The sequence below is a fragment of the Neovison vison genome, chromosome 7 (genome assembly GCF_020171115.1).
Source record: "Neovison vison isolate M4711 chromosome 7, ASM_NN_V1, whole genome shotgun sequence".
Classification (NCBI taxonomy): domain Eukaryota; kingdom Metazoa; phylum Chordata; class Mammalia; order Carnivora; family Mustelidae; genus Neogale; species Neogale vison.
The window spans coordinates 16,481,794-16,506,748 of record NC_058097.1 but is presented as its reverse complement, the minus strand read 5'-3'; the positions used below and the strand labels follow the sequence as shown (position 1 = coordinate 16,506,748).

At 39.9% G+C, this 24,955-nt stretch overlaps 1 protein-coding gene across 1 annotated transcript; it reads right to left on the bottom strand.

The window, feature by feature from the left end:
• Positions 1 to 234: 234 nt before the first annotated feature.
• TERF2 (telomeric repeat binding factor 2) lies at positions 235 to 23,820 on the bottom strand. The gene is made up of 10 exons (XM_044255829.1): positions 23,428 to 23,820; positions 23,227 to 23,322; positions 22,444 to 22,574; positions 13,351 to 13,437; positions 12,153 to 12,299; positions 10,366 to 10,472; positions 8,451 to 8,843; positions 3,777 to 3,862; positions 1,843 to 1,886; positions 235 to 1,404 (listed from the first exon to the last, which is right to left on the bottom strand). The coding sequence occupies exons 1-10, from the start codon at positions 23,804 to 23,806 to the stop codon at positions 1,246 to 1,248; spliced, it is 1,629 nt and encodes a 542-aa protein (XP_044111764.1). The 5' UTR covers positions 23,807 to 23,820; the 3' UTR covers positions 235 to 1,245.
• Positions 23,821 to 24,955: the final 1,135 nt, after the last annotated feature.

Sequence of the window (24,955 nt, the reverse complement as noted above, 5' to 3'; positions counted from 1 at the left end):
TCAGAAGTGAGAAAGGGGGAATTTTTTCCCAAAAATACATTATATAAGGGTATGGACAAATTAAGACGACACTCCCACATTTCTGTTCAACATGGCTTTCAAGGATTAAAACATTCAATATAGTCCGACATCTGCTTCTTAACATAGTCAACATGGTTCAGCAAAGTTTGTTCAACAGTTTGCTCCCTCCAATTGCTCATACACGCTGTGCTAGAATTAAATAGCTCCTTAACATTTGAGAGAAGCAAGACTTTAATGAAGAATGCTACAAGTTATGGACAATAATTAGTTCTCATATTTTAAAAAAAGATTACAGAAAACACTTTACTGATTTTTTTGTGTGCCAAAAAGACGGTCTTTAAGGATGTCCGAGAGAGACAGCAAGCACAACACAGTACAAAAGGAGAAGGGAATGTTGAGTTTTAGAGCAAGACACTAAACACAAGCACAGTTAGGGAATCAGGCGGAAGCAACCATTTCACAAAGAATGGAATTAAGCATTTATATTCAATCAGGATTTTTTAAGCCTTAAAAGTCCAGCATAAGGAAGGGATTTGGGCCGAGGGGATGGAGGAGAGGGCTAAGCTTATCTACAATCACCGTTTTACAAAAAAAACACACTGGTTCAACCACAGGAGAGGTGGAGGTTAAACCTGCCTATGTAGCCCAGCAAATATCAAGAGCAAATGCCAAGGCTGTCAGGTCTAGATGTTGATGTTACAACTGGCTTAAGAGTTTTTACAAGAGACTCTGATTCCACTACCAAGACTGGCCTCTCATCAGCCTGGGTTCATAACAGATGAAGTTCCTCTGCATTGCATCAGAAGGCCAAAGCTTTACCTGGAACAAGTTCACTCCAGATAATGCTCCCATTGCTGGTTTTAACAGGTCAGAGTCCTAATAAGTGGCTTCTAACAGACTCCACCATTTCCTAGGAGAAGGTTCTACTGATTACCAAGGATTTAAATTCAAGCAAACCACTAAAGAAGGGAAATACTAATGATATTCTGGCACTGTACAAGCTATGTGCCTGTCATCCCTGCCAAGGACATGGGGTGGACTTGGCTTTGTTTCTCAGCTCCATGATCTCCAACAGCGATGAAGTAGAACAGGGACCTCCTCCACGTCGGAGGAGGATGCCCAAAATTCTCATCCCAGCCCAGCTTCTGAAAGAAACAACAGACTATCAGGGGCTATTATTAGGAACCATGCTCCTGTGAATTAATGTGGAAATGAAAGCCTGTTTCAGTTCATGCCAAGTCTTTTCATGGTCCGCCAGCGATCCTTAATCATCACAGCTGTTCGGTTGACAAATGGGTAATTTTTGGAAATGGCAGCCCAGTTTCCTTCCCCGTATTTCTGCACTCCAGCCTTGACCCACTCGCTTTCTTCTACAGTCCACTTCTGCAAAAGAAGACCAAAATATTGATCACAGCCCATCTCTCCACTTACTCACATTTTCAAACAATGAAGAGGTAAACTCAAGAATCCTAGGACAATAATCTGAACCCAAAAGGAGGGTTTATATTTTTAAAACATGATAGAGATAAGTTAATCCTGTGGATTTAGACATTTCATAATTTCATTGTCCTGCCATTTGATCCTAATCACTTCTGCATCAAAACTTCAAATGTTTGTTGCTCATTATCAGGAAAATGTGTCAGGTTTCTGTCCTAGATTTTTCTTCCAGAAAATAATTATTACTGTAACTTAGTTTGGATCATCTAAAAATTTCAAAAGATCTTTTTACAGATGCATGGGTAGCCTATGCTAGGAGATGTGCTTATTTTACCTCTGTTCTACAACATTATCAGAAAAGGCCAGAAAATAATTTTAAATTACCTGTTTTTTTGTTACACTGGTTGCACTCTCTTCATCTGGTGCTGCTGGAAAACATTAAAAAGTAGACTTATTTCAGAGTTCACCTTTCTCTGCACAAACCAGAAGAAAAAGACATTGAATGTTCCTAAAGGGAAAACCTGACTGAACTTTCCCAACATTGAGAGGCGGAGGATATAACTAAAGGGTGATTTGTTTTTGTCCTTTGTTTGCAAGGTACAATTATTTCAGCCAATGAAAATCTGTACAAAGCAAGTATTTTACATAGAGACATTCAATAAATATTGGTTAGTGATGGATTTCAGGCTCTTTAGTAAAACCTACATGATTTTCTAAAATTACTGAGAGACTGTGATATTTAAAACCCTAATTTATACACATCTACAGGTGATTCTTAAAGAATGCAGGATTTAGGGGAACCAACTTCCATATAGTCAAGAATCCATACTGACTCCCCAAAAACTTAATAGCCTACTGTTCACCAGAAACATTACCAATAACATAGTCAATTAACATAGTTTGCATGTTAAATGTATTAAACACTATATTCTCACAATAAAGTGAGCTAGAGAAAAGGTTAAAGGAAATAATTTAAAAAATTGTAAGAATACAGTATTGTACTGTATTTTTTAAAATGTGTATAAGTGGACCTGTGCATTTCAAACCTGTGTTAAGGGTTGACTGTGTTATATACGTGTGTGTGTGCGCGCACACACGCAGGTATAATTTCTGCTTTGTAGCCCCTTGCTAACCACTGCTTTGAAATGACACAATTCTACTGTTTTATGCCAGAATTTCCAAGTCCCTGATCATTTTATTTAAGTAAAATGTGATTCAGTTCCTTAAACAAAAGAACAGGAGAGTTACTGCTCCCCACTCAGAGACACCATAGGAGAGCGGCTCAAGCTCCACCCTCTTACCATATGGAAACATATGAGGCCTCAAAAAAATGCATCAAGATATTTTTTTTAAAGGCCAAAGGACTACAGGAGGGTCTGCTAGTATAAAAGACATGCCACCGGAAGCGGAGAGCCATTAAAAAGCTGTAAGAAAAGGCAAAGTTGCATAAACATAACTTGCTGAGTGTCTGCTTCAGCAGATGCTACTGTCCTAGCAGTGCTTCCTGAACAATGAAGGTGGCTCAGGAAAAGGGATACTTACAGGGGCAGGTTATTTAGTTTTAAATTATGAAGTATTTCATACTATAGTAGAAGCAGATTTTTAAAGTTGACAAATCTGGACTGCACTGGACGTGGATGTTTTTAGAACTTTTATATCCTGTTGTTTTTAAAGATTTTATGCCACTTTTACTGATTTTCTATTACCTCTCCCCCTTTCCTGTGTGAGCTTGATCTTGCCAACTACATCTGTGCCAATGAAGGTACTTTTTAAGGACAAAACCTTTGGGACTTGCAGAAGTTTACTGTTACTATGTTACCAAAGTCTTTAGAATCTCCAAGATTATGTTTTAGCACTTAGATATTTCCATTAGAATGCAAAGTATGTGGTGGGAGAGATTCTACTGCAAATGCTATGAACTTTAGTATTAATCATGGAAAAGTAACGTTTCTTATTTCAGAAAAAAAAAATTATATATTGAAGCTGGTAAGAGATTTTTTTTACTTAAATAAGAAATGCAGGGAATGACCACATCTACCTTTTTTAATTTAAAGACTTTATGAAGAACATCAGCTACAATTAAATATAGGATTTACTAAAACAAAACCAGGAATTCTCTTTAAATATAAAGTGCTGCTTTGACAGTCTCCATTGTTTAATGGGAAAGGACATAAAACTGACTCCTCATAAATCACAATAAGGAACTTACTGGACTTTTCCTAGTTTGGAGACAAGCAGTTTCTAGAACATTAATGTGATAGTAACACACATCTATAATTCAGCTAGTGTCAAGGACCAAGGAGAATGTCCTAGCTTACCCTGAACTTGAAACAGTTCATCCTCTTCCACCCATGTCTCTTTTTCTTCAACCCCATTAGAGCTGTTCCACTTGCCTTTGGGTACTCTGAGGGGAGATCAACAAGAGGACAAGATGTAAAACAGATCATTGGGATCATCCCACCTTCTGTCCTGGGCTCTCTCATGGCCTGTACTCATCCCTGTTCTGCTGTGACCATAGCTGAGATTCACTTACACACAACTCCCAAACAAATCTGACCTGGCAACGCATCTCCATGTCATAGGCCCACAGGCTGCAGGGTCATCCCTCAAACTGAGCAGTGAATACAGCATAATCCCCCCCGCCAAATCTGCTCATTTTCCCGTTTTCATTTGGTTGGTTTTGACTCTAATTTTGAAGGTCTCAGCATTCTTCTAACCTAGAACAAGCAAACTGCTCCTGGTCCTTCAAAGACACGCCCAGTCCTGTCTCTGGATTGCGCTCTTTTCCCTCTCCATTCCTCTTGTCCAGGCACGTGGTACCTTTCACCAGTATTACACTACTCTCTTAACTGGTGTCTCTGTCCCTAGCCTCATCCCCTTCCAAAACTACCTGAACGTCAGTCTAAAATTACCTCATCCCTTTTCTGTTCCACGATCACTTCTCACTGTCTCAGCAGTGAAGGTTGTGTGGGTCAGTAAAGATCATCCACTCTGGCTCCAGCCAGTTTCTGGCTACCAAAGCCTTCTCTCTCCAGCCCTGCCTGCACAACCCCATGAACACAAACAGCGGAGCCTCGCTTTCTTGCTCCTCTTTTCCTTCTATTAGCTCTGTACTCTCTTTCTCTACTGTTCCCTCTGCTTAGGATTCCTTCCCTGCCGAGTAAAATTCTACCCATTTTTTAAGGTTATCAGTCCAATGAAGGCTGCCCTAAATCCAGGCCCCCAACACACAAAAAAAGCCCCCACTCCTCTACCCTTGTGATTGTACTTCCACTTTATTAAGCAAACACTTCATAACACACACTCTATTTTAGTATATGTGCTGCCGAAGCGAGCACCATAACACACACTCTAATCATAAGCACGTTGCAGGCAAGGGCTGTATCTTCATCTGTCTACCCCAAACACCTAGCACAATAACACATACCCGAATAGCAGCCGGGAAAACATGCTAAATTAATAATGGGATTATCAAAGAGCTGCAAATAAATTATACCACTGATAGAGTAGTAAGCAAGTAAGAATCGTTCCTTTGCACATGAAATGTTAAGTACTTGAGTATAACCAAAAAAGTTCCAAAACTAAAAAATAATCCCTAACCCAAATTATTGAATAAATGAAAGCTGTAGTCAGTCCTCTCTAATCAACTGTAACTGTGTTTACCTGATTAATAGTACAACTGTCCTGGAAACAGAACAGAGCACAAATCTGACCTCAGAACCATAACATCTATTACAAAGCAACCTGGGAAGTATCTGAGTTAAATTTTGAAGAATATAGATCAAATGACCTGGAAGGTTTGATCAAGAGTAGAGACAAACCTCAGTCTCCATTCCATGAACAGAAATTTATTTTTAAGGCTGGCTAGGTATTTTGCAAATGAGTAATGAAAGCAGTTCATTTAAGAAGTATAGACTTGAAAAAAAATTCTTGATTTCCATGAATGAGACAAATGGTGAACCATCTACTTTCCATTATGTTTAAATTGGCTCATATCCCCCAAAATTTTATTTCTGAGAATAATTTGCTTGAGACAAGTGACAAAATTACATGAGGTTTTTCCTTTTTAGGATATTAACTGTGTTAATTATTATTTATAAAGAAGTCAGGATTCAGTTTTCTACCTGCTTATCCCCATGCTGCGATAAAACTGATTTTAACCCTGGTTCCGGCATTTCCACCTGCATATCTGCTCATTCCTCTTGCAGACAATCTGCACAGATCACTTTGGTAAACTCCTGCTCTTCCTTTGAACTCAGCCTTTACTTTGTGTACAAATGTTTGGTACTGCCTAACTTCTATTATAGAAGAGACTCAGATTTGGGTCTTCCTCTCACTGTGGCTCCGTGGTCCTGGGCAAGTTAGGTCACTTCCTGGTCCTTATGCTACTATTGGTAAAGTTAGAACTTGATGAGCAGTGAATGGGCTAGAGGAGTCTGATCTCAAGGGGTCGGCAAACTACACCCTGTGGCTGGTTTTTGTACAACCCTTGAGCTAAGAATGGTTTTCGCCTTTTCAAAGGGTTGTTTAAAAAAAAAAAATTAACAACAGAGATACAAGTGGTCCAGAAAGCCTAAAATGTTAATCCTTTGCTGGCCTTTTATAGAGGTTTTGGGTATGACCCTTTAAACTGCAAGAACCAAGAATTATCATTTGGTTAATAAATATCTAATCAGCACTTGTCCTTGTCAACTGCCATAGGACATATAAAAATAGAGTAGTTGTGACCATGCCCTCCAGGGGATTTACCTCAATCCTGCCTTCAATTCCACCAGTGATCCTAACTACTCATTCTGTAGAAGTCTCCAGCCACCGATTTTGTCTCCTTTGCCTCGGTGCCTATTCAAAAGCCATCAATGGTAGCTCATCAGGCCCTCAGACTAGCTGTATTAGAATGATCTGGGGGCACAGTTAGAAAAGCAGATTACAGATCCATCCCCTGCCCCTTCTAATTCAGTATTAAAGAGCCTGGGATTATGAATTTTATTAAACGTTCCACAGACTAGTGATACGAATCCCAGCTTCAGAACCTCCGCCTGATAGAATACAATAGGAACTTAAGACCTGGCCATCTCCCTTCATCCTCTCTGTGCACTATATTCTTCTGCCATACAGAGTACATGACATTTCTTGGAGCATACTAGGCTTTCTCATGACTTTATACAAGGGGTTTCTGCTGCTTAGAACCCCCACCCCACCATATGCCTGATCACCTCCTACTCTTCCTTCAAGATCAGCTCAACATTTGCTCTTCTGCAAGGCTTGCTGTACCCACAACTTTGGTGAGCAGGCTCAACTCTTCTTCCTGGAGCTCCCCAGTAGCTCACACAATTCCTTTAAAGCCAGGCTGTTCCTGGCCAGATAATATCTTCAGACTTGTAGGTCTTAATGGCTCTGTTCCAGTTACTCAACTCAGTGTAGCATCAAGAGCAGCCACAGACAATACATACGTGATGTTTGTGGCTGAGTTCCAAAAAAACTTTATTTACAAAAACAGGTACTGGGTATATTTAGCCCAGGGGCTATAGTTTGCCAACCTCTGCTGTAGAGTACCCATCATACTTCATGCCCTTGACATATAAGAGAGGTGGACAGGTCTAAAACTTCACGAATCCTCCCTTTTATAAAAGCACTGGAAGCATGTACTCTTTCTAGTTTCCTCATCTGTTCATGGGAATAATATCTATACTTTATAGGACTGCTGCAAGGAATAAAGATCATTTATCACATGAGAATAAAATGTGTTGGGCTCCATTTGCTTGCCTGGTCAACGATTCACTCACTTCCAGATGCAGGTGGTGGTACATATAGCGCAGATTTGTGCCTGAGCATTAATCATTTAGATGCCACAGCCTCTCTGGGCATCTAGCAGGCGCATGTCAGAGCACAGGTCCCCCCACAACAACAACAGAGCAGTGTAGAGATGGCAATGGCCTTGGGAGACCAGCAAGGTGATCACTTACAGCAGGGTGACCAGGGGAGATTTATGGAGGAGGCAGAATTTTAAGAGGCAGCTTCGTGTATGCGTTGTATAGGCCATGGACTTTTGAGTCAAGATCTCATTTCAGGCCCCTAATTGGGCTCCATATTGGGTATGTAGCCTATCTTAAAAAAAAATCCCAAAGCCCAATCTTGCCACTTTTCAGGTTTGTGACTTCAGGCAAGTTATTAACTTTTCTAAACTTCCTAAAATGGGGCGAATATATCACTCACGGAATGAGGGTTCTAGAGATTCAGTAAAATAATATGTGAAAAGTGCCAGGCTCATGGAAAGTACTCTAGTCAATATCAGCATCTCTTCTCTTTGAAGGATGGATGGGATTGTCACAAGCAATGATGAAGAAATGACAGTCCAACTGTGGGGAATGAGAGGAAGCAAGAAGAGTAGAGTAGCAAAAACAGAGTGTGTTCCAGAGAACAAGCAAACCAGTTTGCTTGGAGGAAGGATCCACAAAAGGTAGCAAAACTTGAAAGCTAGGCCTGGGGGTCATGATAGGGAGCAAAATAAAAGCATTCTAACCATTGCCCCATAGAACCTAGCAGAATGTGAGAGATTAGTAGATGTTTACTCAATTTGCCAAGTCTTAATTGCTCTTAGAAGGTACAAAACTATAAATATTCATAAATCTTTTTTAAGGCTCAAAGTCTAAAGTAGCCCAATTCAAACAAATTTCTTTTAACAAAGACTGGTATTTAGTTGTCAAGGCACTGAGAAGTTTGCTAAAAATGAAAGCAGCGATGAGTGGGAGGCTCTGAAACCCTTCCATCCTCACTCACATCTAGAGCAATGCCTGGAAGCCCATGGGTGGGGCTTCAGAACTGCCAGAGATGGCTATGTTGTCGCTCCCCACTCCCAAGTCACATTCTAGCAGTTTGAGCAAGCCTTGGTGGTGAATAACTTAGCTGAAAGTTATTTCATTCATGGAAGCAATACCAGGCCCAACCAGGACCACCAACCATCCCCAAAACTGCTACAAAGAAGGTCTTCATACTTGGGATTCTTCTCCCCAGGAAGGGGTTGGTTGAGAACGGCGGGCTTGGATGGTGATGCTGGGACGACCTCTTGGGAGGAGTCCAGACCTGTGCTTGGTTCAGTACTCTGGCTGTCCTCCTCCAAAACCAATCTGCTTATTGTCATGCGCTTATTCTTGGGCTGCAGTTCGGAACCACCCTCACTCTCAGCAGGGGCTGGACTTTCGTTTTCATCTTTTCTTGGTCTCTTGTTTTTGAGGGCTGGTGATGGCAGGGACACCTGATTAGGAAGTACCAGATCTTTCTGGTCCAGTTTTGAGAAGGCTGCTTCAGAATCTTGTGCACTGGACAGAGTCTTGAAAGCTGCTTTCAAGGTCATAATTCCAATGGTGGTTGGAGTAGTCCGTAACTGCCTATATATAAAGCAAATAAACAAGGATCAGTCTCACCATTATAGATGCTCATCCAGAGAGCCGCAACTTTTCCAAAGCGTGAAGCCTCAAATGAGACAGAGGACTCTTCGAGTGGAGGACTTTTCATTTAAAAAAAATAAAAGAGGGGCACCTGGGTGGCTCAGTCAGTTGAGTGTTTTACTTCACCCTGGGTCATGATCTCAGGGTACTGGGATCGAGCCCTGCATTGGACTACCTGCTCAGTGGGGAGTCTGCATGTCCCTCTCCCTCTGCCCTTCCCCCTGCTTGTGCACGCTCTTGCTCTCTCTCAAATACATAAATAAAATCTTTTTAAAAATTTAAAAAAAAAAGGTAAGAAACTGCTCATAACAACTTTATAAAGCTTCCATTTATAAGCATAAGTAGAGGCTTTTTAAATATATAAGTTGAACTCCAGAGTTTAAACTCCAAGTAAAAGAACCTTTAAAGGACTAGAGCCAATGACACTCCCCCTCCAAGAGACCTTTTTAGCCGGTGCACTAACCCCTTTTGTCTGCATGAACTAAAGTAATGCTTTCCACTATGTAAGAACTCTCTGTATAGTGCCAGTTACAAATCTGCCTGGACAACCAACCGACAATCTAGCAATCTCACCTTCCGGTCCCGTCCAACCCTCCTGTGGGAGAAGGAAAAGACGGTCTCCATTCTGCCCCCCTTCTCCTACAGTACACTCATAAATGGGACTTTTGAGAATTCTCTGAGTTAGTGTGCCATGCAGTCTTAGAACAAAGAGAAACTGCCTTTTCATAATAAAAGTAAGTTCATCTATCATTTGGAATAACTAATATACTTCAAATAAAAACTGTTAGGAGAGGGTAAACTGTCAGCCTACAAGCCAAACCCAGTTGGCAGATATATCTTATTGCCTCACCTATGTAAGTTCTGTTTTTTTTAAGTTGGATTAATTGCCAACTCAGAAATCTGCCAATTCAGAAACTGGGAAAGCTAAAAAAACAAAAACAAAAACAAAAAACCCTAGATGTCTCACATAAAAATCTGAACTACAGTTTGGGCATCCTTGGACATTCCCACATAGCAACTATCACATGAAGCTTAAAAGCATGCCCTCTTTGGTTCACACCCCATGTTCTGAACTGCATTATCTTACACCCATTCCTATGCATTTCCTACTGGGCCCCCCTGCTTTAAAAACTTGTTTGGGAATCTGATTCACAAGTCTGAACACTGCCTTAAGAGATCAGGTATCCACAAGTAGATGTGGGCAAGATGTGGGCAAGGCAAGGATAGGAGAACAGAGAAGGAAAGAACCTTTAAGGAATAGCCAGTCGGGAACTTTTGTTAGGGATATGACAACCAATCTTCAATATTCTTTTTTTCCCCGGCGCGTGCTCTGTAACTCCCACAGTGCCTTGTACAAGTAACCTAGTACCAAGAGGAACTAACGGATTCTGCTCTAAGGAGACTGCTGCCAACAGACTACCCTTGTGTTTCACTCAAGATCACAAAAAGCCATCCCTCTCACCTTGCAGGTTCTCTAAGTGGCTTTTGCACAGGCTCTGGTGCCGGCTGTTTATCTTCCTTCACTGTACTGGAGGCAGCAGTCTCAGATTTCAAAGCCTTCTTGGCCATCTGGGAAAAGAAGGATGTCATCAGGAAGAGGAAGCCACAGAATTTCATTAATTCTCGTCTTTCACCACGAACATACATTCTCAACAAGCAGACATGTTCACTTAGAAATCCAATCTAGGCATAAACTAGAGGCGGACACACAAAGGGAAAGAACTCACAAGAACTATTTCAAATGTCTTGCCTTTTTCTTCCTCAAAAAATGGCTCAGAGTTTTCTATACTAAACAAGAATTCAGTCTGAGTGGTGCTAACCATCTTGACACTAAGAATTCTTTAATCTTTTGGACAACAAATAAGTACGTAATTTTACTTTGTACTTCCTTTTTTGTTCTTCCAATCTTATCCCTAATCTAGTTTCTCAATGCCAAATACAACTTTGGGGTCATGCACAAAAGCCAGACTTTTTTTCAAACTTAAGATAACTGGTGTTTATATTAGTGTCTTTTAGTATGTGTCTAAAATTTTTTGTAACTCTATATCCACAAATATGTTTTGCCTAATAACTCTGAAAATCCCAATACTACATAAAGCCCTGAGTGGGCCAATCTTGCTCTGACTCTAACTGCTTATCTGTCTGCCTTTGACTAAAATTGATGTTTCTCATCAGTCCAGTATCATTGTTTCAGATACGTATGCCTGTACAAGTGATGTCTTTAAAACTGAGAGGTCTCTCCCCTCACAGAAACAGGGGCAGGTTATTTTCCAGTTATCTGGAACACAAAAGAGAGGACGGTAGGCCAGGCTCAAGTATCCTGATACTTGCACCCTGAATATCCCAAACTCTCTGCTCTGCAGACGGTCTGACAACTGCCAAATAACTGCTCCTATCAGTGACACTATCCCAATATGGGCCTGGCAGATCTACTGTCCTATACTAAGATACTTTCTTTTTTCTGTCTTTTTTTCTTTCTTTCTTTCTCTTTCTGTCTAAGATCTTATTTTTAAGTAATCTCTACACCCAGTGTTGGGGCTCAAACGCACAACCCCAAGATCCAGAGTTGCATGCTCTATCGATTCAGCCAGCCAGCCAGCCACCCCAAGCTAAGATATTCTTAACTCTCTAAATGTTGGTGATTATTTAAAAAAAAAAAAAAAAAGAAGAAGAAGACAGCAACAAACCTTCTCACTCAGTTTCCCAATATCACAGCCCACCCTCTAGGACAGCCTAGGTTCTAATTCTTCCGCATGCTGTCCTGAGCCTCACTGCTACCACTCTTTCTGCTCATCACTTTGATGCAGTTAAAGAATGTCTTCATTTGGTTTCTTTTGCTTTATCATTCTTCTGGTCACACCTTTTTTTCTCCAGTTATTCCCTCTTCCTGTTAACAACCCCATCACACCATGTCTACCAAACTACTCTTCCTCCCAAACTCAACTCAAATTTCATCTCCTTTGCAGACCACCAGTAATTTTAAGTGTGTCCCCACTTTAGCCACACAGATTAATCACATGTAGGAGATATAAATGCGAGGTGAGAGAAACCAGGTATGTTCCATTTTTGCCTCTGTCAGGATCTCTGCTTCTGTGTATTTTAGGCATTTAATTAAGAAAGACAGTGCATATAATTCAGTCTTGTACACACATTTACTCTTTTCACTTATAAAAAGAGCTGTCCTTTTCTAATTGCCTGCACATCCTCAAGGCCACATCATGGTTATGGGAAAAGGCGGCCAAGGCCCACCGTAAGGAGGTAGGGCTCTGCATCATCCAGGTGACTCTCCAGGAAGCGCAGCATCTTCTGCTGGAAGGTCTCATAGGAAAAGTTCTGGATAACAGGGTGGGCCAAATTCTTCTCACGGATAATGTTCAGGAGATCATTTCTCAGCTTCTACACAAAGGACCGATATTTGTGACATAAGAAAGAACTCCAGTAAAAATTCAGTGATGCTGAGTTGAGACAACACTATTAGAACTTTCACAATGCTGTCAGTGGCAATCACTAGTACATATATAGGAAGGGGAGCCTATCACAATGAACAGGTCAATAAATTATGGATCAGCCATAGAAGTTACTATGTAGCTTTAAAAAAAAAGATGAAGAACTTGGAATCTGAAGTACCTTTATACATTCATATAAAGATTTTTTAACTATAGGAAAAAAAGGATGAAGCAACTCCTTAAGTGGTAATACAGAACAATCTTCAAGGTATGTTAAGTGAAAAAAGCAATTTACGAAACGTTCGTAAATTCTATATACACCTGTGAGGGTATGCTCACAGGTGCATATAGAAAGACCAGGAAGAATGGATATATATATATATATATATATATATATATCTGTAAACACAGATGCACATTTGTTGGCTTGCACATGCGTAGAATATCTCTGAAAGGATAAAAGAATAAACTGGTTGCCTACGAAGAGAGGAATGAGGTGGCTGACTTAAGAGATGAGCTCAACTCTTTTGTTGTACCTTTTGAATTTTATTATATACAGGTATTACCTTTTCAAGAACTCAAATTTAGATTTATAAAGAAAAAAAAAAAGCAAGGCACCAACAGAGCTTTTGACACCAGAAAATAGAGGAATTAAGTCCTCACCAAGGCAGAGTCTCAAGTCTGCAGGATCATCATTTACGTAAATAGAGTTAGAAGTGTTACAGAACTTGATAGCTTCATACCTGGTGCTGATCACTTAAATAAAGTTCTGTCACAAACATAACAGAAATGGGCAAGAAAATAATTTAGGTAAATTTATATAATAAAAAACAAATTTTTGAAAAGCCAATCTCACTGTAAGCTATCCCAAATATAAAAGACAAGATTAAAGGTGCCAAATATTTAGATAACATTCCTAACAAAGAACCCTTTCCCTGTTTCCCCACAAAAAAACAATGAGATGGATTTAAGTCATGGGAGCAAAAATATATCAAATTTACCTGAGTTGTGGGGTCCTTGGACATATGTTTTTTCAAAATTTTTGAAGCCTTTTCAAATTCTTTGTTTTTGATACAAATAATGACAGCCTACAAAAGGGGAAAAAAACCTTTTTTTTTAACTGTTGTAATAATGACAGGTGTAATCAGAATATCAGATACTAAAATAAACTATTAATAAGTAAAAAATGAGTCTTACATATCCAAGAACTTCTTCACATTCTGTCAAATTCCTTTATTTAAAAACTAACAGTCACTGCTCAGGCATTATGAACAACTGTAAGCACTCTTCTTTCACTGTGTAGGGTAGTAGATTTTCAACATTATACCGGATTTTCAAAAAAATAGCTGATAAAGCAAAATCTGATCCTCTGGATTACAGACCATTTACCCAGTTTGAATAGGGCCTCCTAAGGAAAGGCAAAATGGGCAGGAGTCATTCCAGGTCCCCAGAACAATTGGATCTGTTCTTTTTGGATGCAAAAGCTTTGATATAATGATGGGGACAGAGAGGGGAGGATATACTGTGGGGGATGGGGAAGCCATTTGCTGACCACAGAGTTCTGCTAGTTCCATTCAGGAAAGGCCTGAGGCCATTTCTGTAGGACAACCAACACAGCCTCTCACTATCCTAAACTCCAGCTGGCAACTCCAGTTCAAGTGTGCAGGGAATTACTGAAATGAACAAACCCAGCACATCGACAGGTAGCACACAAGGAGGGCAGAATTCCAGGTAGGATGCAAAAGTCTCATGAGCCACAAAGATAAAGGGTCCTTTAGTAAAAACCCCAAGAAAATATATGTAGAGGAAAAATGACACTGATTGAAATTTTAAGTGATATTTTAAAAATGTGTCATTTTTTTCAAAAAATTAGAAAAGCCAGGGAAAACTTGGGAGCACTTGGAGTTACCTAACAGGATAAATCCGGTCTCAAGGAGAGGTAGAAGAAACACCACACACACACAACAGGGAAGGAAAACTGGTCCATAGATATTTTCAATCTTCATTTCAGGGAAGAACTAAAAGAGATACGGACCAAAAGATGTAGGACTAGCAAAAGGAATTAATCTCTGGTATTAATCTCTGGTGATTCTGTCCTCCACATGCAAAGGAAACTGGTGTCAAATGCTCTTAATTAAATAGCAGGCATGACCATAAATTCTTGCTGCCCAGGGTAGGCACAGAGTAGGTCTTTATATTTTATACTCAGATGACCATTCACTTTTACATCATTTTCAGCAGAAGAACTGTACTAAAATTATACTTACTTTCTTGAAGAATTCAAAGGTTTTACTTTATATAAAATAATTTAGATCCTTTTATATGTTTAAATTTTACTTAACATGCATACAGTAAAATGGACTAATGGCTGGGGGAGGTAGTATCCTGTGTTTTAATACATGTATTGACTCCTGTAATCACCACAATAAGGATGCAAAATCCTGCCTTTGTGCCACCCTTCTGTAGTCACCCCTTCCCCATCTCCAGCCCTTGGCAACCACTGATCTTTTCAGTTTTATGATGATGAGATGGATTTAAGTCATGGGAGCAAAAATATATCAAATTTACCTGAGTTGTGGGGTCCTTGGACATATGTTTTTTCAAAAACACTCCCACTCCTCTTTCCTATACATACCTATGTTAACGTTTATCAATTAGGCACGAGAGGAGATTAACAATAAACTAGAAAAAATGTAACAATATACTGTAATAAAAGTTATATGAATGTGGTCTGTCTCTCAAAGTATCTTCCTGTACTGTACTCACCCTTCTTGTGATGTGAGATGATGGGATGCCTATGTGATGAGGTGACGTGATGTGAATAACATAGATATTAAGACTTAGCCCTAGGCTACTACTGACCTTCTGCCTTCTGACCATATGTCAGAAGAATTGTCTGATTTCCAACCACAGTTGACTGTGAGTAACTGAAACCATGGAGTGAAACTATGGATGGGGTGGGAGGGGTACTGTGCTACTTTTATCCATTGACCACTGAAGGGTATTTGGGTTGTGTGCAATTTTTGATGAGTAGGAATAGATGTTAAATCGTTCATGTATAGGTTTTGAGGTGAACTTAATATTCCTCTAAGGTAAATATCCACAAGTGGAATTGCTGGGTCACATGGAAGGGCAGAGGGAAAGGGAGAAGGCTCCCCAGTGAGAAGGGAGTCCAATGCAGGACTCAATCCCAGGACCTTGGGATCATGACCTAAGCCGAAGGCCAGATCATGTTGAACATCTTGTTGTGTTTATATGCCATTTGTATATTCTCTTTGGTGAGGCTTCTGCCCGTTTTTAAAAATAGTTTTGAGAGTTCTTTATATATTTTGGACACAAGTCCTTTGTCAGATACGTGATTTGCATATATTTTCTCCTAGTTTATAGCTTGTCTTTATTCACTTAACAGTTTTTCTGAACCAAAGTTTTAAATTTTGATTAAGTCCAATTTACCATTATTTCCTCTTACCAAAATTTCCTCTGAACAGATCATGCTTTTATTGTCATAACTAAGAACTTTTTGCCTAAGTCCAGGACATAAAGTTTTTCTTTCATCTTATTCAATAATCTTTACAGCTTTACATTTCATATTTAGATTATGATCCATTCTGAATTAATTTTTGTGAGGTCAAGATTCAGTTTTTGCATATGGACACCCAACTACTTCAATACCATTTGTTGAAGACTACCCTTTTTCTATTGAACACCTTTTCCTTGCATTGCTTTCACATTTTTGTCAAAAACCAATGTCATATTTGTGTAGGCCTATTTCTGGACTTTGTCTTCTATTCCATTAATCTTTATTTATGGTTATGAGTATCTTTAGGATGGTTCTTAAAATTGGATTAGTGACGTCTTCAACTTTGTCCTTTTACAGAATTGTTTGGGTTATTTTTCCTTTGCTTTACCATTTGTATTTTAGAATCAGTCTGTGTCCATAGAAAATCCTGTTGAGATTGTGATTAGAATTATATTAAATCTACAGATGAGCCAGAGAGAACTGACCTCTTAACTTTATTATCTTCCAGTCCATGAACATGGAGTGCCTTTTCATTTATTAGGTCTTGATTTCTTTTTTTTTTTTTTTAAGATTTTATTTATTTGACAGAGATCACAAGCAGGCAGAGGCAGGCAGAGAAAGAAAGGTGGGGAAGCAGACTCCCTGCTGAGCAGAGAGCCAGATGCAGGGCTCAATTCCAGGACCCTGGGATCATGACCTGAGCCAAAGGCAGAGGCTTTAACCAACTGAGCCACCCAGGTGCCCCAAGGTCTTGATTTCGTTCATCAGCATTTTGTTTTTGCACATACAGAAACTGTACATGTTTTGCTAGTTTTATACCTAAGTAATTCTTTTTCTTCTCTTTTGGAGCTATTGTAAGCGGCACTGTTTGGGTAATTTCATTTCAAGCCATTCACTGTTAATATATACTGGAAATATGAATAACTTCGTGTGTTGATTTTTGTATCCTTCAATTTTGCTCAATTTATATATAGATTTTTTTAGTATATTTCATAGGATTATCCATATGGACCGTCATATCATCTGTAAATAGGGACATTTCTTCCCTTCCTCTCTAGTCTCTTGCCTTTTCTTTTTCTTGACTTACTGCACTGGCCAGGTCTTCCCATATTACATGAAATGGAATGGTAAGAATGGGCATCCTTGCCTTTGTATCTTAAGGACAAAACATTCTATCCTCAATTGTCAAGTATGATGTTAGCTGTAGGTTTTCTGTAGATATCTTTTATCAGGTTCAGAACGTTCTCTTCTATTCATAGTTTCCTGAGTATTTTTATCATGAACTAATGTTGAATTTTGTTAAATGCCTTTTCTGCACCAACTGATATATTTCGTTCTTTTTTAGATTAATAGAGTGAAGGACATTAATTGATATTCAAATTTCAGACTAGCCTGTATTCCTGGGGCTTAGTTTCCCTACTAAACTGCAATAGCATCCAGGGTTAAGCAGCAGGAGAGACAGTAAAAAGACAAAACAAACACTCTACAGCTCACAGCTCTACTGCTAAAGAGAATGGGTTCTCTTCCTTTAGTTCTAGTGCCACCCCATTGTCACTGTTGTCACTGGGCCACTGCTGCTACCAGGGCAGTACTGTCTGGGTGCCAAGGCAAGAGAGAAGGGAGAAAAGAAACCCTAGGATTTCTCTCACCCTCGCTGACTTTTAGGAGATCCCTTTGCACCTCCCCAGGCCAGAGGAAGCCTTTCTTGGAGTTCTTTCTGTTCCCACGTAGCATGCATTTCTAGGTTTCTCAGGAGACTTCAAATCCAGGCTGGATGGTACCAGAGAAGGAAAAAATGGTATACTAATCATCACCAGTTTGGTGGATCTTCAAATTCTGGTTTTCTTCCCCATCTGTTTACTACCATTTACATTTATGAATCCTCAGACAGCTGCTCCACACATTCTGTCTAGGATTTATACTTGAATTAAGAAGGACAGAAGAGAGTATGCTTACTCTTGTCTTTTTCAGAATTAGAACCAGGTCCTACTATATTTAATTTGTGAAATAAGAAAGGAAATGTGAATGCTTTCAAATTCTAAATTAGAAGTCTGTCTCCAACGTTTGCACTATAAGTTTATCTTTTAAAACTAATTTCCTGGAAAGTTGTTGTTGTTATGTTTTGTTTTATTTTTAGGGGTGAACTATTTTTTTTTTCACTTGAGAGTTTTCAGAAAGAAGTATAATTTCTTATGTAGCTGTTAAGGTTCTTAAGGTATAAGCAATAGCAATGGTCTCTAGCTAACTTAAACAAAAAGGAAATTCCAAGCGTAGATTTTCAGTAGAGGTGGGATAGGTCTGTTGAGGGGAAATAGCAGAAAGCACATAGAAAGAGAAAACCAAAATTCACAAAAGGGAAAAAAAGGCTAAAGAAGAAAACTCAGAAAACAAACAAACAACAACAACAACAAAACAGGCTGTTATGGGAAGCAGGAATGCTCAAAAAGCTCTGACAAAGCCTTTTATTTCAAGAGTTAAGGTATTTAGAGACTGTTTTATGCACCCAGCCCCACTAAAATGGGGTAAGACCCCAAAAGAAAAGATGCTGTTACCAAAGATGCAGGGGAGAATGTTCCACAGCAAAAAGCAACGAATAAATGCTTTTCCGATAATGTGCCATACATGTTACACTCTGCTGTTCTCCACGGGAACCTAACTAAGGAATCTCAGTTATGAAGAGAAAACCAATTTAGCCTCAATATCATTAAAAGCTTACAGAATCAGTTCTCAAAAGTTTTAGTCTCAGGATTCCTTTCTGCTTTTAAATGTTAATGAGGACCCGGAAGAGCTTTTGCTTATGTGCGTTATATCACCATATTAGAAATATAAAACTAAGAAAAACTTAAATAATAATATTTATTAATTCATTTAAAAGTAACAAACGCATTGCAGGTTACTGTAAAAAACATAACTTTATGAAGAATTACTATGCTTTCTACCACAAACAATGAGAAGGCTGGCCTTGTTTTACATTTTTGGCAATCTCCATACTACCTAGCTTCATAGAAGAAAGCTGGATGCTCATATCTGCTTCTCCATTCATACTGATGTGTTGTTGTGGTTCAAGTATATAAAAGAAAAAAGTCCAGCCTCACACAAATATAAAGTTGGAAAAGGGAGGAGTATTTTAATAGACCTTTCAGAAAATTGTGGTTATTCTTCTTTGACTCTATACCAAATTTGGGCAACTGAACTTTTCATCATCTGTTATATTAAAATCTTTTAATCTATCTTGCATTTTAAATGGATCTTTTACCTATGAATGATTTTGTAATATAATGCACTGGCCAATTGGAAAATATTTTTTTACTAAGTTGTACAGATCTTTCAAATGTTGACACATTCATTGAAAGTATTTTTTAAAATCACAGCTCTTAATTAACCACCATCAATCTTATGAGAAAAGCCTAACATTGGGAGGCTGTCAGGTACATCAATACAAGTTTTCCAAAATTTGAATTTTTACTTGAAAGCTTGAGTTTTATCACTGGCAACAAATACTACCAACTGTTTTCTCTGAAATGACATGTTCCCATTGCTCTTTTGCAAGAAAATGACTGCCATATGCCCACACCTCAATAACCAAAATTTGTGAGTTCTTTCAAGTAAGAAAGGTATTCCATTAGAAAAGCACCTAGAGTAACATGCAACTCAAGCAATCTCACGAGTGACTTCCTCAGGACAACCATCATATTATGTGGCAGAAATGCTTTAGGCAAACTTCCTGCTTTGTCACAAAATACTGAAAAGGTGTTTGCTCAAGGGCCTAGATTTAATAAAATCAATTTACTGCTTTATCAAAGACATTCTTAATGGAAACTGGCTTTTATTTATTTTTCAACTACAACTATGTGACAGTGAAGACTACAATAACTAGTAAGAAAAGATACCACTTCCTGGGTCATGTTAAAGCACCAGGAATTTTACCCATCAGTGCTTTTGCACCATTAGTGCAAAGTCAGTGCACTGAAAGTCAACTCATTTGGCACCGTTATGAAAATAGTTTTGATTCCTGAAGGGGTTCTGAAGACCTACAGAAATCCCTACACCCAAGGCTCCTGGGTAGCTCAGCTGGTTAAGCAACTGCCTTTGGCTCAGGTCATGATCCTGGAGTCCCAGGACTGAGTCCCACATCAGGCTCTGTGTGCAGGGAGCCTGCTCCTCCCTCTAACACTCTCCCCTCTCATGCTCTCTCTTTCTCCCTCTCTCTCAAATACACAAATAAAATCTTAAAAAGAAAGAAACAAAGAAATCCGCACATCACATAACGAAAAGTTCTAACTTAACTAATCTGACAAACTTTAACAAAAACTTAATAGAATTTTAAATGAACTTTTGAGACACTTTACAAAGCTTAAAATGCATCAAAAAGCCTCAACAGCCTGGGCATCCCATGGTATTTTCCTGAAGATGACCATAAACAGATCCTATGACTCTAAATGAAAAATTAAAAAAAACAAAATAAATTGAGGCAAGTGATATGGTATCATTTAATAACTAAGAGTTAAAGGTAATTGTAGTGGCCAGCCTCTAAGATGGCCCCCAATGGTCCCGCCCTCTGCATAGTCCCCTTCCACACACTAATCCACAGCTGGTCCGGTCTGTGTGACCCAACAGCGTATGGCAGAAGTAATGACACTTCTGAAATTAGGTTATAAAAGACTGCAGCTTTTATCTTGGCTCTTGTTCTCCTGGATCACATATTCTAGAGGAAATAAGCTATCATGTTGTAAGGAGTCCTGTGGAGAGGCAAGAAGATGAAGACTCCAAACAACAGCCAGCAAGGAAAGTGAGTCCTGCTAACAATCATGTAAGTGAGCACGGGAACAGATCCTTCGGTCCCAGTGAGTCTTGAGATGACTGCCACCCTACACACAGCTTGACTACAATCTCATCAGAGACCTCAAGCCAGGAACACTCAGCTGAACCCAACTCTTGGAAAGTGAGAGACAATATTTACTGCTTTAAGCTGCTAGATTTGGGGGTAATTTGGTAGGTAGCAAGAACAGTAATATGGCAAATGTAACAAGAAATCTGGTACATGATGGAAAATGGAAAAGCAGAAGGGAGTCAACATAAGGGTACGGTTGACTATTTTGAAAAAATTTAGACTTTGCTAACAGATTTTTCATAAGGAAGCCTCCCAAACAAGACCTATAAACTTAAATAAGAAATAATAATAAATCAACAAATAAACAGATGAAAGCCCACAAGACTCTTCCAGAAGAGGGTACAGAGACAAATCTACAGCTCTTCTGTTCTGAAGGAACTGCACTTCTGAATCCACTACCTACTTAACAGGAATTACATGAATTACTTTGAAATGGGTACCATTCCTTCCCTGTGCAGTTTTTTTTCAAGATTTTATTTTTATGTAATCCCAACACCCAATGTGGGGCTCAAACTCACAACCCCGAGATCAAGAGCTGCATGCTCCACCAACTGAGCCAGTCAAGTGCCTCATGATACCATTCCTTCCCATTCAAAAGATCCTCAGCTCTTCTGAAAGTAGCCATGGATTTCTCCTCCTTTGCTATTATGTTTTTTCTGGCATTTTCCCTCCAATACAAACCTGACCTACCCATACTAAAAATCTATTCTTGGACTTACTCCTCTTTGGAATTTGGATTATCTGAGCATTCTTCCCAAGACTGAAAGTATCCTGCCCAAGGTCCTTAACTGAATAAATATCTGCACCTCACACACACTAGTCTTTTTTTTTTTTTTTTTTTAGCAGGGTACCTAAGTATCCAGCACACTGCTAAGGGACAGACAGTCTTCACTGCCAAGCAGTTTTATCTTCCCACCCCCATGTCAGATCTTTTTAGGGGGTGCTCTTTTCTTACCAATATCCTTACTTTCTACTACCAGAGCAATGCTGAGCTGCTGTTCTTAAGTCCCCACCTCTACATCTGCTTCCACACCCCCAGACTTGGTTACTGAGGAAGAAAAAGCTTTTTCTGACTGGTTCCCATTGCCAGTCATGTTTTAAATAAAAATAAGTTCTACTACATGAAGCTACCTGAGCCAATAACACACAGCCCCAAATTCCAAGGCACTCCAGTAGTTTCTTTCTTGTCAAGAACACTGGCTATGTCACCCTTCTACAATTACTGTTTTGCTAACTGGCTGATTATCCTAGAATCTTTAATTCTGTTTGTTGAAAAGGAATGTTCCTCTTCAGAGTCAGTCCCACATTTCCTATGGCCTCAGCGATCCTCTTTGGTTTATAATAAACAAAGATGACCAAAACCTAGGCCAGTTGCTTCTAGCCCTTTAACAATGCTCCTGAATGGTGTAACAACCTCCAAGATGTCAGTCTTCAATGCCAACCCAACTCTTGTGGATTGTGGCCTCCTGCCAAGGCTACAAGGAACACAACCAAAATCACAAAAGCAGCATACCTGCCATTAAACAGTTTCCAAGCCTGGCCGAAGAGATGTAACATCTGTGTGTGTCTATGTTTGAGTGTGCTCACTGGCTTTCTCCATCCCCACACAGAAAAGATAAGCATTGTATCCTCAAAGACATCTTCTTTGTCAAAAGGAAAAAGGAAATAAAAATAGAGCCTTACAGCCTCCTTGACCAGTTTTCTACTGGATTCGACCACTGCCTCTGTCAGTGTAAATTCCGTTTTAATCATCTCGAGCACATTGATAGCGGATTCCAGTGGTGTGAGCTCAGCCTCCATATCAAAGGAACAGTCTAGGATAAAGAGCACAGTTTTCACTTTAAGCTATTTTATAAGCAGAAACATGTCCAAAAATACATGTTTATCAGAAAAGACATATGTAAATATAGAAAGATTTGCATATAATTTGCTAACATACTGGCTACAAGTTATAAAACATGTTAAGTGTTCAAATTCAAACCAATAAATTTGAAGTGACTATTTTTTAATAATTTCAAAAGCAGGTACAAATTTATTTTTTAACACATGAATTTGCATCTCAAATTTCAGGACAGACACATCCTCCTCAGATACAAGTGACCAGAAACTGAAGGCAGTTCTGCTAAACAGCTCTTAAGTTCAGTTAAAAGAAAAAAAGTGCTTATACTCTGAAAACCATTCTATGGGGGAAAAATCTGGCCTTAACATAACTCACTAGATCGCAGCAAGGTTGGGGCAAGCAAGAAACAGGTGGGAGGAAATAAAAAACAGAAAAGCAGCCAAGGGAATCGTAACTGGAGAAAACTAGACCCAGAGAACAGATTCATCCTAGAAGGGAAAAGACCACTGTGATCGAAACATAGTAGTAGTGCACCTTAACCTCGAATCTTTCAGTTCCAGACATAAGTTGGAAAACAACAACGTAACCATAAATAAACCAAGAGAAGAACACAAAAATTGCCATACCTAAATTTTCCCCTTCTTCGATGCGCGACAGACACTGCATAACCCGCAGCAGCCGGGACACGGTATGCTCCTTCCCCAAGGGCCTGACAAGCAAAGCTGGGAAAGAAGACAACGTTGGCTCGGCGATCCCCCCAGGGCCGACCCCCAGGCGTCACAGATCCCCTTCCCCAACCAGCCTCCTTCCCCAGGTCCGGCCCTCACCCTGCATGATGTCCCGGATCTGCCTGAAGTCCCCGTACCGACTACCCCGAAAGGCCCGCAGCGCCTCGTGGAAGTAGAACTTGAGCACCCAGCGGTTGACCGCCTCCTCCAGCCGTGCCTCCCCCGCGCCCCGCTCCGTGGCGCCCCCCAGCCCCGGCTCCTGGCGCCCCCGCCGAGCCCGCCCGCTACTGCGGGACGCCCGCCGGCCTGCCGCCCGCCCGCCGCTGTCGCTGCTCCCGCCTCCTCCCGCCATCGCGTCCGATCGCCGCGCGCCCTCCCCGCCTTCCCGGCCGGGCCGCTTCTTCGACTGTGACGCCTCCGGGTCACGTACGACGCCCGGGCCGGAAGCAGGGCTTGCCGTCCCGGCTCCCGCGGCCATGACACGGACGGTGTTCTTAGCCGCCCGCGGGCTTCTGGGAGGGAAAAAACCGTGCATTCCCTAACCCCGCCTCGGACCCCGTAGTTCCCGGTGTGCAGGCCGCAATGCTTGCTGGGACTTGAAGTCCAGGCCGGTGAACCAAGCGCGTTTGCGGTCAAGTGTCAACTTCGCTCCGAAATTATGGAACACTTTGAGATTTGGGGATTACGTATAAGATATTGAAAAAAAAATACGTGCACCTTATTAAGCACAAAATTGTAAAATGTAACACAGTTTATAGAAGAAAGTTTATTAAGCAGATTTACATTTTTAAACAAATTATTTTGTTTTTTAACGTAATTTAAAGCAAGGCCAGTGTAAACCCAATCGAGGTCAAGAAATACATTACGACCGGCACCCCAAAAACCTCTAGACATATAAGACAGATAATTTTTTAATTACAGAAGTAACACGTTAGGGGGAAAAAAATAAGTAAAAGGATGAACATTTAAGTCACCCATAATCCCACAGGAAAGAATACATTCACATGCAGTTTTATAGCCTTCTAGTGTCTTTTGTACGTAGTGCGTGTGTGTGTGTGTGTGTATTTTCTACTAAAAACAGTGTTATACTGTATATATTTTATATAATCATTTTTCATTTAACGTATAACGAACGTCTTTGCATGCCATTACATATTTTTCTACAGTATCTTTAACAGCTACATTCCATTCTCATGTATAGGTGAGCCAAAGTTTTCTTCACTTAAGCCCCTAATATAAGATGCTCAGGTTATTTCAAAATTTTCTGATTTTAGACAATCTCAATATTAGAAACATACTTTTAACAGTACCGTTGCACAAATTTATAATTATTTCCTTAACATGGAATTAGTGAGTCAAAAGATACACAGTAGAACGCACATCAAAATATTTCACTTGTTACTCTTTGTCAGTTCCCTTTTGCTTTTGAACAAGCTGCAGACGCCTTAACATGATGTTTACAGCTTGAAGAGGTTGCCTATTTGCCAACATCATTTTGTGCTCACATGTGTGTATGCACAATTTCTGTCACTTCCTTTTTGCTTGCTACTCAATTGCCACGGAGCCTTATCTTGTCTATTCTAGCCTAACTCCTTCTTGTCCTTCAAGCCTCATTGAAGAGAATTTC

Coding starts and splice junctions, on each gene's coding strand:
- TERF2 (XM_044255829.1), bottom strand. CDS start 23,806: ATGGCCGCGGGAGCCGGGACGGCAAGCCCTGCTTCCGGCCCGGGCGTC. Junction 8,844..10,365: donor CCACTTAGAGAACCTGCAAG/GTGAGAGGGATG, acceptor CTTTATATATAG/GCAGTTACGGACTACTCCAA. Junction 1,887..3,776: donor TGAACTGTTTCAAGTTCAGG/GTAAGCTAGGAC, acceptor AATGTTTTCCAG/CAGCACCAGATGAAGAGAGT.